General features: G+C 40.1%; 1 protein-coding gene across 1 annotated transcript in view; it reads left to right on the top strand.

Moving 5' to 3' along the window:
- SPTBN5 (spectrin beta, non-erythrocytic 5) overlaps positions 1-14,262 on the top strand; it is a 108,053-nt gene that overhangs the window by 47,905 nt on the left and 45,886 nt on the right. Inside the window, exons 35-36 of the mRNA XM_052782177.1 lie at positions 1,632-1,835; positions 3,065-3,214. Of these exons, the coding sequence (XP_052638137.1) occupies positions 1,632-1,835; positions 3,065-3,214 (354 nt within the window). The remainder of the gene's footprint in view (positions 1-1,631; positions 1,836-3,064; positions 3,215-14,262) is intronic.

The raw sequence follows: 14,262 nt of genomic DNA, 5'->3' as shown, positions 1-14,262 counted from the left end.
TCAGGCTCTGCTTAGGAGTTTCCTGCAGACTGATGCCTGGTCTATCCTTAAATGTTGCTGGCAGTGGCAGCCCAATAACCTCTTATTGGCTCTTCACTTGTTCCATTGCATTAAATATCCTGAGATTTATGGATTTTTTCCTAATGCTTAGCTTAAAATCTCAGGGAGTCTTAGACATTTGCAGTGCCAAATGCAATGTCAGTGTCTACAGTGACTTCCAGCTGTGTGTGAATTACTTCTGCAAATCGAAATTACGCCACAGTCCTTTTAAAGAGTCATTTAGTAGCTGTGTTCACTGGCTTTAAGAAAAGAGTATCTTGGCTTTAAAGCCTAAACTCTTAGGACCCCAAATTGGCCAATTTCAATTTTGTGGTGCTTTTCTGAAAATATTTTTTCCTGGCTGGATGGTTCACAAGTCAGCTTTAAGCTGTACAAAATTTTGATGATATGGATAAAAATCCAGGGGTAAAATAGAACAGGAAATAAGTTATTTCCATTACATTCTTCCATTCAGTGGAAAAGCCAGCAACCATTCATAAGAGAAAATTTTTAGTTCTCTGCAGTAAAAGAGCATTTTTCTTTAGCACTTACTGTACATAACAGTCTTTTAAAATACACTTAAAAACTAAAGGACCATTTACCACCTCAGAATTGAATCAACTAATCCAAACACAATTAAACTATAGCAAAACTTAATCATCCCATATAATCCCCAGTACAGTCCCTTGCAGTCCTATTTTTTACCAACTGACACATAAAAGCAAAACACCTATTACAGATTCAAATGAGATGCCTAAAGTGGAGTGGTGAAGGTGCAGAATCAAATGCAGAAAAAGACAGACAGAAAATGTCAACTTAATTTTACTTGCACAAGTTTCTTCAGTAACAGTCAGAAAATAATTCTTGGAGATTTGTTTTAGAATTTTCTTGCTCATAGTTGCCTCAACTGAATGCTTCAGAAATTTTAAGATATTGTAAACATGTTTATTGGTTCATCAGATTTTAAAAGTAAACTAGCATTATATCCTTGCTCCTTCCAGAATTGTGTTTCTGTGCCAATCTCAGTCACAGAGTTCCACAAATCAAGAGCTGAATCTGCATACCTGATATGCTTAAGCAATTTTTTCTGACCTGTGATTTAACTTTTTCCACCTCTATTAGAGTGAGTGCATTTGTTTTTCACCTGAAAATTCTCACTGTCATTTTAGAATATGTGTACAACATAAGTTTTGAATAGACTTGTATTAGCCAAAGCTAAGTCACAGAAAAGTACAGTGATATAGTTTCATCCTCTGTGAAGGAATAACTCCAGAAAACACTTAAGGAACAATGGACTAAAAAGCAGTTAAATGATATCATGTTATTGATGTGTTATGATACAGTTTGATTATGATTATGATATTACAAAACATGTATGATTTAAGAGAGTATGTAGAAATTCCTGCAGTCATGTTATCCACCCTTGTTAAAATTCATAGAAGTACTCTAAGCCCTAATGAAATTTTTTCTTTTTTATCTGTGATTTTATTACCTATTATTCATTTAAAGTTGAACAGTCAGCCTATGATTTTCCTGCCTGATAACCCAAGCTTGAGCTCTAACCTCAACTTTCACATTTTCTTGGGTTCCAGGTGTGGGACTATTTCTTATGGACAGCAGAAATAATACGGGAAATGAGAGCCAAGGAGACTATTCGGGACATATCTACTAGCAGCCTGAGACTTACTCAGCATCAACAGCTACTGGCAGAGATTGAAGCACGAGAAGAGAAATATAGTCATGTTGTACAGCTAGGACAGTCACTCTTGCAAGATGAGGAAATAGGATCAAAAGAGGTAACTGAAACTCATTCAAGTTGTCACACGCATTCAGCTGCCTAACACCATTGTAACCATCATTCTATACTATATCGGGCTGTAAGCATACAAATGCCTGTGTACGCTCACCCATTATCCATATGCATGACCTATATTTGCCTCAGCGTGACCTAGTTTGGGAACAAAAATATCTGTTCCATTTCTTACTTCAGCAGTAGATGAGTGCTGGCATCTCCCGAGGGCCCACTGCAGCAAGATGGGGCTTATTCAAGAAGTTCACTGTGTTCTGAGCAATGGAGATAATTCTACCCACTTCCCAAACTGTTTTTTCACACAAGTACTATGCTTCAAGTTACAGTACTGTATCCATACCAGACCAGGCTGGACAAAAACCTGTCAACCAAAGAATGAAAACACTCAAACATATGAGAGAGTTTAAGGATGAATCGAAACATTTTCTGTAGTAATGAATTAAGCTGGTATATTTAACTCTTGGAAATGAAAGATGGAAATCAAAATGTCAGTTTACTCAAGACAAATAGCTTCTAAGATTCTCACAGCATTATTTCTTTTCCAGTACCTACTAGTTTACTTCTCCCTGACAATTCATCAACATGTTTCTTGAATACCTTCAGAAAACTGCAGAGTTCATGCAAATTACTCTCCTGTCTGACCAAGCTATTTCCTGAAAATTTGCTGAATATTGCAATGTTTTACTATAGTAACTAGAAATCTTCCTGACTGTAAAGTCCTTTGCCTGTAGAAAAATGTAGGAAAAAATAATTTATAGAAGGCCTGTGGGTGTACAAAGTTTGGAAGCAGAAATTACATGAAGTCTAACATTGAGGCATGTATTCACTGATTAGGAGAATATGCTATGTTAATAACTTATTTAAGCATCTGTCCTATCCCAATTTGAAGTGCTATAATTACACTTTTATGACTAAAGATAATGGAGAATTAGGATTTGGTTCTAGAAGGTACACTTGAGAAACAGTTACCTTTGCTCTTGGCTTGGACTGCTGTATATGCTGTAAGAATCACTTTGTTCCTGGAATGAGGCACTTCTGATTATCTCTCTGCCCAAATATAAATGCTAGAATTTGTTCTACTTTTTTCTGTTTGATAATTTAGTTGCAATTTAAGGGGCCTGTCCACTACTCCACTTAATCCTTTCTCCTCCCACCTTACCCTGGTCCTCGGGCTATAAAGATCAACTTGAGTTTTTCATTGGAAATTGTGTTCAGATTCAGCAGAAGCTACAGGCTCTGTTGGAAGAGAAGGAAAATGTATACAATGAATGGAAACAGAAGAAGGAGTGGCTGGAGAAAACACACCAAGAACAAATGTTCTACAAGGATTGGGATCACCTGGACATGCTCCTGAACTCACAGGAGGTTAGTGAATTATAAACGCAAAATAAGCAGTTAAACTCTTTGAGCGTTTGAACTCTTCCAAACTAAAAGGGGTACTACTGTTCACCTACAACGTAAAATCCTTGGGTCTACGTATAGACAAGACACTCTTTTTATTGTTATTGTTTGCACTGTGGTATTACTTGGAGACTGTAGCAATGTACAAGACTCCCCTTTCTTATGGGGCTTAGGTGAGGAACCAGAAACAAAAAGTTGATCCTTGCCTGAAAGATAATTCATTGCAAATAAACACAAGAGCTAACAGATGAAAGTCACAACAGAAGAGGGAGACAACAGTCCAGTATTAATCTGCTTTACAAACAGATGTCAGCATACCAACTGTTTAACCACTGGCAAATTGTTTTATAGGCTCCAGAGAGAAGGGAAATTGCAAAAAGGGTTTGAAAGAGGACAGGGAGATTACTTTGCAGGTGTTGCTGGAAACATCACCCCAGGCTAAGGGTTAGTGCTGGGGAAATTCAACTAGTGGAAAATAATGGATGTTGGCAGTGTGAGTTAATCCAGCTAAAGGAATTGACTTCTCAGTTCTGCAAGGGAGTTGATAGCAGTGTGGAGAACAACTATGAAAGAATTTGATTGTAAGGAATATTAGTTTCTGTTTGATGCAGTAGAGAAAGATGAGCTAGTGAAAAAACCCTCTCATGAAAAGAGGGCTGATACAGTTAATGCAAAGAGACAGAAGGATGTTCTTATTATCATCCTGTTGCAGCTCTTGAAATAGATTTTTTTTTTTTTTTCACCAATATTAAATTATCTTTTGTCTTTCTTGCACTTTCCTGATTCATGGAACTATTTAAAAAGGTTCCAGCTTGAGGTTTGACATTTGCTATTACAAAACTGAGTGCAGAATTTAGACGTCTTTTCCAGTCACTCTGTGCAAATTCATGGATTCATAGATTGCTGTAACTGTGCTGAGACTTGGCATGCAAACCACATTAATGCGTTGAAGGTTGCCAAACTGAAGAGTTGAAGTGAAGCTGAAGGTTGTTGTACCCCTGGGTGATTTCTTATTAAGGAAAAATAATTCTTAATTCTCCAGGACCACCGGCAGCATAATATAATGGGTCTCGGTTTGTGCTGAGCTCTGTTTTCTGCCAATGCTTTGCCACTGGCACTAAATCTTTTGTTGGACTGGCCCTGAGCTGTGCCATGCAGTGATACTTAACCCTTTGGGATACATGGGCTCAAAGCCTTCTGCTAGTCATTCCCTGAAGGAAATCCATATCTTCATAATTCCCTACAACTGGCACCCTTGGCAAGTATGGCCTGCATTCTGAGTTTGTGCCGGAACATGAAACTAAAAGAGTTTCACCTAGGTTCAGGTTTCTGGAGTAAAATATTATATAGTTCTGCCCTTTTTTTTTTTTTTTTTTTGTTGCTTAACTAGCAAATGGCACAATTTGCATTATATCTATCTCAATTCCCTACCAAGCAGTGATACGTCATTGCTAAGCTCCTGAATGAGTTAGCATCATCAGGGAACATATAATCTCTGTACAAAATTTTGGCCACTGTATTCTTTCTCTTTTCATGAAATGGAGATCAGCCAACATGCAGAGGCACTGTGACTATGGCATCGGCTTTGCTGTATATACCTCAGAGGTAAATGCGTAGGAAGTTACTATGGGTTAGAGTTTCTTCTTGCCCCTCAGTCATGAGTCCTGGTTGCAAAAGACTGTATTACTCTTACATGAAAGGGGTTGCACCTGGCATTTTTGGTATTCCCCCAGCACATTCTGTACAGGTAAACTGCACTTCATGTAATTCTTTTTTCAGATTAATTTACCATTGCCATATGCTGTGAGGTAGACTGCCACAGAAGGGGTGGGTGTTCATCACAGATTGGGTAAATTCTCTTGGTAGGATCAGTCACAGTACCTGCCTCCTACCACAAGTTTCTTCAGCCAAAGCAAAGCCTGAGCATGAAGACTGTGACCTTGAGGGCTATGAAGGGAAAGATTCTATTATCAGAATCTTTTTCTTGTAGTATTTTCTGTATGCACTTCCAAGGAGCCTGGTACTTAGTTGTTCTCACTGTGACTAAGTGTTCAGAATGTGGAACGGTAAAGTGTGGACACTCGGCTGTCCCTCCCAGCACCCCATCGCACAGATGACATTTTACAGTCAGGGAGAATGACAAGAAAATAAGGAGTTGGTCTCATCCATGCAGGTACAGGGAATGAGGGAGCTACAGTCGTCGCATGCTCTTATGTTCCCTCTACCACCCTCTGCATGTGATTTTTTTTTTTTTTTTAAAAAAGAACACTCAGGTTGAAAAGAACACTCTAGCTGTGGAAAGAAGATTCATAAACTTTTTGTTTCTCATTTTTGCTTATATTTAATCCTCAGAAGATTACTGATTGAAGAACTGTTCCTTTTGTGAGAGGTCTGTGCATGTAAGAATTACAGCTGCATGCTCACAGAGTTACTGTTATAAAATAGAAAAGTAGGTCACAGTGGTGTGATCATGTAGACAAATATCTTTGATATTACAGTCAATGACCAAGTATCTACCTGCAGTATACCAGGGAAATTACAGAACGCCATGGATTTCTAAATTTGTAATCTGGATATCAGAGTCAGCCATATGTCTCCTCCTTCACTGACACAGTCCCTACTATCACCAAGTTACCACAATGCCTAGAAGAGACTGTTATGGATTAGTGCTCAGATTTAATCCAGGAAATGTTTAAGTGCTGTTAGGTGGGAAGAAGAGATGCTGAATTTGTTCATATCCAAGGATGCAAACAAACAGACCCTCAATGAGCTGTGAGCATTCAGGAGCTGTGAGCATTCTCACTACTCTGGATGTACCAATTAGGACAATACTGTGAACAGCTTTGCTTTCAGGAATTACTAGCTTTCCTCCATTATAATGACTCACTCCTGTGTTGTCCATTGTTGTCATCTTGGTTTTAAGCTGACACTGAGCAAAAGTACCATGGAGAAAAGGCAACTACCCAGGAACATCAGCTTGCCTTAGAGCTAAAGGGTATTGGTGAAAGCACATCTCAGCTGTACTTCACAAATTCCACTGCTACCTGCTCATTTTAAATCATATTTTGCTGTCTTTAAGTCAGTTTTACTGATTTGAGACCTGGCAATGTCAGCGATCACCTCAAAGTCGTGAGTAATGTCAGTCCATAGTGAGTATAAATAAAGAGTGATGCAGGTTCAGGCTATTATGCTGCTGAGAAGACAGAGACTATACGTGTTTACATATGAAATAAGCTCTATCTTTGAAGAATTTATGAGATGAAATTACTAAAGAAAACAAACCATTTCAAGAGGCTCATTTGCTGCCATTCACGGAAGAACAGGAAGGAATTTACTTTTTACTGGATTCTAGCCCTTCCTTAATATACGGTGCATCAGCCTGGCCCTGAATAGACATGGCAACATTGTTTTGATTCCTCTACAGCTGGAATTCCTGTATTCCCAGAATACCCCCCATTGCTTTTGTTCTCTCATCTCTAAATGGGATCATTCTTCAAATGGGTTATTCCTGTGCTGCAGGACCCCCATATAAATGAAGGATAAATAGCAAGAACCGCAAAACTGTCTTTTGCAGCTGCCACCATCTGCCTTATGAATCAATATATACTATTGGACAGTTAACTGAGATTTCTTAGTCACTATTTGTATTTTACTTCTCTGCATTTGACGAACAATTGGAAGATGAATCTATTCCTTTTGGATGGAGCTCTGTTACTACTATATGGAGTTAAAATGTGGCTGCATAGTGACGCAGACTCTGCTCCCTAGGGAGACAGGCAGGATGGTAGGAAAGCAGTCCTTTCAAACGCATTTTCAAAAAGTATTCACCCAAGGCATCAATTGAAGACTCTCAAACCACTTTCCCAATGGGGATTTTGTAATTCACTGCTTTCAGAAAGGACAAAAGCAAACACACATTCAAAAAGGATTCCTATCAGGCAAACAAATATAAGCAATCTCTCCACCCTTTGTGTTTCTCCTGACTTTTGTGTTTGAGGCAAAACTCAATCATGTGCGTTTCACTTTGCACATCTGCAAAATATGTGTGTAAGAAAGCTGCTTCTGTCATCCCATAATTTTTGGATCCTATTTTCCCAGTACTTCATATGCCTTAGACCAAGTCTCTCCCCTAGCAGCAAGGAGCAGGGGAAGGAAGAAGGCAACAGAGTGTTTTAAACTAAGAACTACTACTGAGAACTGCGCTCTCATATGCTGTCTGTGCCAGTGTGACGGGTTTGACTTTATGCCAGCATCTTATATTACATCCAAGTTACTTAAACCTTCGAAGGATTTCTGCAGAATTTAGTCTAGGATTGTTCTATGCTAAAGAAAATAGAGCACATGTGGAGAAAATTAGGCAAACATCTATCTTTTTAACTTTTTTTTATTATGAATTCAGTTGTGCCACTGCATGGAACTGTTGTAGGAAAGTCTTCTAAGACCTGTGAACTGAGATCTTGCCATTCGGAGTACAGACAAGCAACAGCTGAAAAAGAGAAAGAAGAAAAAAAATCCTTTTTGCTTTGAGCAGAAGCAGTGTCCAGTACACTCTGCTCCATTCTAACCTTTTCACAGCAGCAGATGCATTGCTCAGGTTAGCTGCTTTCCTTTTTTTCAGAGACGAAGTAACAACGAATTTGCAGGCTGTCTCTGGCAGGCGTTTTTGGCTCCCTCCTACTCTGTCTGCAGTCTCACTGTCAGAACGCTCAGGGAGCAGAGCCTCATGCTCCGTAATTTATCTTCCTGCCCATCCCACACTCATATCACTTTGCAGGCGTGACAGGCAGTGGTAGCAGTATTAGAAGAGCTGTGCATTTTTATTTTGAATGTGGATTTTTTTAGTTTATGAATTTTTTCCTGGAGAATGTCTATTCATCTCTCATTCCTTTGCTTCAGAGGAAGAATGGAAATTTCCAGTGCCAAAGGAAAAAGGATTAGGAGTTGGTTTTAAAAACAGGGGAAAGGCAAGCTTCTGTGGCTTTGGTTTTTGCATCGTTTAGGACTAAGCTTCAGAATGTCATGCAGGGACCATCGCTGCAAACTTTCATCTGAAACCTATGTCTCCACTGTGGAAGTGATGCTGTCTTCCAGCAGAATGACCCCACCTCCTCCTTTTGAATCTACTGTGCGGGACAGGCCTTTTCAAAAGATGCCAGCATCAGCATGGCATCCTCCCACTGGTCAATCGGTTGCAGAGCTTCCTCCAGGAACTGCCAGCTCACCACCAAGCAGTGTGTCTTCTGGAGCTTACTGTTCAAGGCTAGATGTCGTCCTGGCACACACAGACCAGAGGAAAGGTTTTGGGAGCACTAGTCACTGTGTCAATCCTGATGAGACATCCAAGTGTTCCAGTCCTCCCAGGGACCCTTGGGGCCATGGATATGAGGGTTCTGGCACTTGGTCAACATCTGCATCTTACAGGCAAAATTCAGAAAGAGAAAAAAGTGTACATCGTATTTCTTCTGAAAAAAACAATCCCTTGAAGCTTGCTGTATCTTTGCCTTCTGATGTCCTTTCCTGCAAAGCTCCATCAAGCTGGACATCACGCCTAGATGTTGATCTGTCTGCTATTCCAGCTGTTTCTACAGTCTGCAGCAAAAATCTGCATGCATCCCTGGAACCTTGTGATTCTCTCCCACCCCAACAAGGCTGTAGCCAGTGCAATGTCCAAATGCCAGATCTCCATGCTTCAATGAAGCTTTACATTTCAACTTGCAGCTTGACGATAAAGCCTTTCCGAGCAGATTCGCATGGAAGCAGTCATGCTCATTCAAGTCTGCTCATGCCACAGTTAGAGAAGGTGCCTGAAACTCCGGCTGGTCTTCCAAAAGGATCCCAGAAACCAAAGCAAGGCTTCCCTTCAGGTGGGTCTCCAGGCCTTCAAATCACAAGATTTCATGTGACTTCCTCTAAGTATCCTGGCCTTCCCCAGCAGACTGTCTCCAGAGATATATGGCTGTCACCAGCTATGCTGACTGGAAGAGGAAATTCAGCTAGAGGGAATGAGGTCACGAGCAAGGATTTAAATCCGGAGCTGATTGTCTTTCAGAACCACCCTTCATCTAGGCCAGAGTTTAGGAAGACTCCATGTGATGGTCTAACACCTGCTCACCACAAGGTTTCCAAAATCACCCTGATACTTGCCACCCCTTGGACTGCTATGCCTATCCAGGTGGTAAGAGAATTTAGAAGAAGCCCAAGTCCAACAATCTTTATCAAAACACATGATTCAGATATAGCTGGTCCACCCTTTCACCCTGTGGAGATTGGGGCTGGCCTCTCTCTGTCAGTGAATCCAGTTTGCTGCTCAGGATTGCTTTCTAGCCATTGGGCAAGACCTGGTTTGAGACCTCCCCAGGAAACATGCACTCTAAAAAGTGTATGCCCTGACAACCTTTTGACAAACATACCAGCTCACACCACATCTTCAACTCACAGAGACACAGAGGGTGCATGGTGTCCATCTATCGCTGTCAACATTGCATCCTTTGGATCTGGGAGGAGAGTGGTGAAGATTTCCATTCCATTCTAGGAACATTTGCAAACAGAAGTTTTAAGTTGTGTTAATCAAGCCATATGGATTTCTTTTTGTATGCTTCATGCTATGTTCCCACTCGCTAGAGATGACTTATGGGACAATCAGAAAGCTACTTGTGTTCTGCTGTCACCGAGGCTGCAGCTACAGCTTGATCCATCCTAAATGAAGCTGAGCACTCTGATCTGATCGAGCACTTAACAAGTGTTTCGTTTTAACCGTTAGAGTACTATTGTCAACATGACATGCTCAATTCTCTGCATGTTTCTTACAGATTTTGCATAATTGGGTCATAGTGCTCAGCACTTTGAAGGTTCAATACTTCAGAGCCAAGAACTGGTTTTCTTCTCTGCTAGTTGGTCTGGGACAAATCCTCAGTGTAGTTTTTCTTAGTTTTTTCTGTTTCACTGTTTTCATTTTCTTGTCAGATTATGCTATATTTCTAAATAGTTAATTCCTGGTTTTGTAACTTTTAAAAGAAATACTTGTTTTCAAAACACAAAATATTTAAGTGTGTAGGAAGAAATCACTTTTTTTCCCATCCTTAGAAAAAGTGAGGTACCACCCTTTCCTGAGGGAAATGAAGGGAATTTAGTCTCCATAGCATTCAAATTTGGATATCCCAACAAAGTTTCTAGCAGTGAAACTCTGGGGATTTTAAGAGGAATTTAGTCTGCCTTCAGACAAATGTTTCATAAGTAAATATTTTAATGATGATGTATGGGCATAGGATTCTGGTCTAACACCTACTACTTACAGGATAGGGGTTGAGCTTGTGAATTTTGAAGGAGGAGGGATAGGTGGGAGGAAGGGATTGTAGCAGTTACGGGAAAACAAACACTGACTTCTCTCTGTGTTTTTCCCATATACGTTTCCAATGTCAGGTAATTATGTTCTTATGCTGATGAGACAGCATGCAGTGAGAGGGGGGAAGGAAATTTTAAATACATTTAACATCAGAATTTTGCATCTAGATTGTGAGGTCAGAAGCCAGGAATACAGTGATGTCGCTATGATAGAAAAGGTGTATGTATTTTTTTTTTTTTTTAATAATCATCTTCAGTGTGTTTTATTCCATTTATGGTTATAGTATGATACCTCGTTATAACTTCTACTGAAGTGAAGCATGGTACAACATATTTGTGAAACATATATAATCATGGTATTAAGCACATTAATTTACTTTGCTAAAACAAATTTAAATATTTTTTTCATTAATTCTTTTTTGTGTTTAATTTTATTAGAAGTAAGTCAAATCAAGCCTTGTTGTTATCTATATGGGCAGAGAGTTTGGACTTGATTACATGCTTTAAGTGAAGGCATTTAAAATTGGGAGTAATTCTGGCTTTTAGTACATGCTTTGAGCTGAAAGATTTTTAGTGGAGTTCCAGCAATCTCAGCAGCAAGCCCAGGACAGGCAGTGAGGGGCAAAATCTGTGAAGCTTGTTATACTGTGAAAAGCAGAAGCAGGAGAAGGGAGTGGATCTGCACAAATACTTGAAAGAGTTTTTATTCTAGAGAAATAAGAATGACACTTCTTGGAAGACAAATTTCTTTTCGGGCTGTGTCAGCTTCCAGTGTGTATAAAAGTGAAGTTGTGGCATCCAGAAAGCGTAGTTATCCTAATGACTAAAATGTTTCATTCAATATTTCTCCAAAAGCTAGAGCTGGCCTGTGCTGTCACATAAGTGTGCAAATAGTACTATTTTATTTAAAATGAATATTTTTTTTTTAATTGGACTTTGCATTTAGTTCTGCATTAACTTGTATGTAAGAGGTCTTATGACAGTGTGGCTAAATCTATGCAATGAGCTCAGAAATAATGAAAAACTCTGGTTAAGTAGGGTTAAAACCTCCATTTCTGTGCTTTGCATTGTTAATAACTTGGCTATTTGTAACATGCTCCATTTCAAATCTCAAAAAGGGCCAAGTCCATTTTGTGGTTTTAAGTGTCTTTGCAAGTCTTCACTTAAAAACAAGTCCATTATATAGCTGTGGTCAAGTCTTTGGTGCTTTTTGTGGCTGAGCATTAAATTCCTGATGATGGGCCATGATTCATAACAGAAACAGACTTGAAAGAAACTTTATACCTGCTGTGTTCTGTGAGAGACCCTGGTAGGTTACCTGAGGAGAGCTATTCAGTGTTTTGTATTTGAAATGAACACATCTCATTCAAAGCAGGAGTTCGGGGACCTGTCTAAAAATATGCCAAAAAGTGACACAATTGGCCACAGGCCAGCATTGTGGTGTGGGAGCCAGTTTCCATTCTGCTTTCAGATTGGTATAACAAATGCTTAAATGAAAAAAATGTTGTGGTTCTGATTCTAGCAATTGCTGTCATAAGATTTCTGTTTAAAAGACGAATGGAAAGTTTTTACCTCACCAGCTTTCCAAGTAGCACTGTTAGTGCTACTAGGGATGCTTTCTTCTAAGTGTATTGCTATTGCCCCTCCTGTAACATACGCAGCTAGTTTTCTTTTGCACCAATTTTCTTTTGTGCATCAGTTTTCTTTCTCAGTATTAAAACCTGGGTTCCCAAGAGCATTTGCATGGGCTTCTACTTGGAGGACCTGGTCCAAAGCTTTCAGAAATCAGGAGGACTTTTTCCCACTGCTCTAACAGCTGAAGGAATGGGGCTTTGAATGCTTAGTGTTATTTGTGTGTAGTGATTTTCAGTGGGAGCAAGGCACTGAGCACTCCAGTGGCAGCTGCTTATGACTCACCATCCTACACCCCTGCTCTCAGATGTCTCTGTTCTTTTTCCAAAGAAAGTAACCATCTTTACCAGTACATGTTCCTCGCTTTTTTCTTCCACCACAGCTATACGGGCAGGAAAACTAATGTCTAACCATTTCTTCAAGTATCACAGAGTTTGCAGTTTCACTGCTAATGGTTACTAAATAAAGGTCCTGGAGTGATATGTGGAAAATGATGGGAATTTTCTGTTTCCTCAGGTAAATCTTTTTTGAACAAAACTGGTAGATAATCCACAAAATATGACAGAGAAGCTACAGTGCTTTTAAAAGCAGCATTTAAAACACCAAAACAGAGATGCAGCATGTGGCTGTATGTGTAGCCCGAACAGGAGTGAGTTAGATTCAGCCAATAACTTTTTATTTTAGTGTTAGTAACAGCAGTGTAAATATGGATGGTAATTATAAGTGGTTTAACAAAGCATTACAGTAGACAGACATGGAGCCCACATGTGTGGAGATCTTCCTCTACAAGAGCTAACCAAATCCAAAAACACTCTAAAAAAAAATATCTGTCATATTTCATACACTTAATGAGTAGGATAGATCAAAGGATTAAAGCCTGAATGACAAAATATCTGCCTTCTGATGGGGGTTGTATTTAACATACAGAGGCATTGATGTTAATGTATTTCTTTAGGCATCCTGGTGATTTATGGGCCAGACTTATTAAAAACTTATGCCTGTTGTACAGTGGCCTTCCCCTCTTCTTGACAGTGATTACTGTGTTGGGGTTTATTCACCTTTCTTCTGATACTTGGCATGGATTAGTACAGAGCAGTCTGAACATCTGGCCCAGGCATGATATTCTTCTGTGCATTTTTCTGTACATGCAAAATATTCCCTTCATTAACTCCCCCAAAATGAACCAGAAAGTCAGGCCAAGTCTGGCTGTCAGTCCTCTTAGCCACAGCTGCCAAAGAGGGCTGAGTGGCAGTGGCAGCAGCAGCACCAAGGTCCATCGGCAGGCTGGAGTTCAAGGTGACAAAGCGAGGTAATGACTGAAATCTGGGGGCTGCCCAGGAGGACCAGGGCAGGGCTCAAACCTCCCCTCAGTGCAGCTCAGGCAAGGCTGGGGCCAGGACTGAGGCTCTGAGGGACCCCCAGGTGGGAGCAGAGGGGCCGTCCAGGGGCCGGGCAGGGCTGCCAGAGCCTGTTGGTACACTCAGACCCTGAGAAGGTGGTGTGGATTCCTCTGCACATCACACATGCCTGGGAAACCTTTCCTTCAGAAGATGCCCTGTGGGGTTAAACAGTCATCCAATATTTCTGTGCAGACAATGAACATCACTGCTGGTTTTCTAAAGTAGCTGCCAAAGAGTATCTTTTCTCTCCTACAAAAAACACCCTGTAAACCGCTACAGAACTGTAATGTTTTGCAAAGCAAGAGAGACCTCTCTAGATGTTATTTTTCCTGTGCACGTCTAGGGTTTTAAGGCACAGATTTACCTGTGTTCTTTACTGGCCCTCATCTGAAACTAATAGCAGTTGTGTTGTTTCACTAATTCTATTCTGTTTCTTCCCTGCCTCTTAATTCTTTCACGTTATATCACTGATGTCAAATTCTTCTTCCATCTCTGCTAATTGCACTTTACCCAGGTAGAGTTACTGGTTGGAATTTCTCATCCTTATCTAAATACTTATGATTCCATGAGCTCACAAAAATGGATTACACAGTGCTATGTCCCAGCAGATAAATACAGTCCCTTGTAGCAGCCTGAACT

This window comes from Harpia harpyja, chromosome 3, assembly GCF_026419915.1.
Source record: "Harpia harpyja isolate bHarHar1 chromosome 3, bHarHar1 primary haplotype, whole genome shotgun sequence".
In the NCBI taxonomy this organism is placed as follows: domain Eukaryota; kingdom Metazoa; phylum Chordata; class Aves; order Accipitriformes; family Accipitridae; genus Harpia; species Harpia harpyja.
The sequence above is the reverse complement of the archived record's forward strand: the minus strand, read 5'-3'. Positions and strand labels throughout refer to the sequence as shown.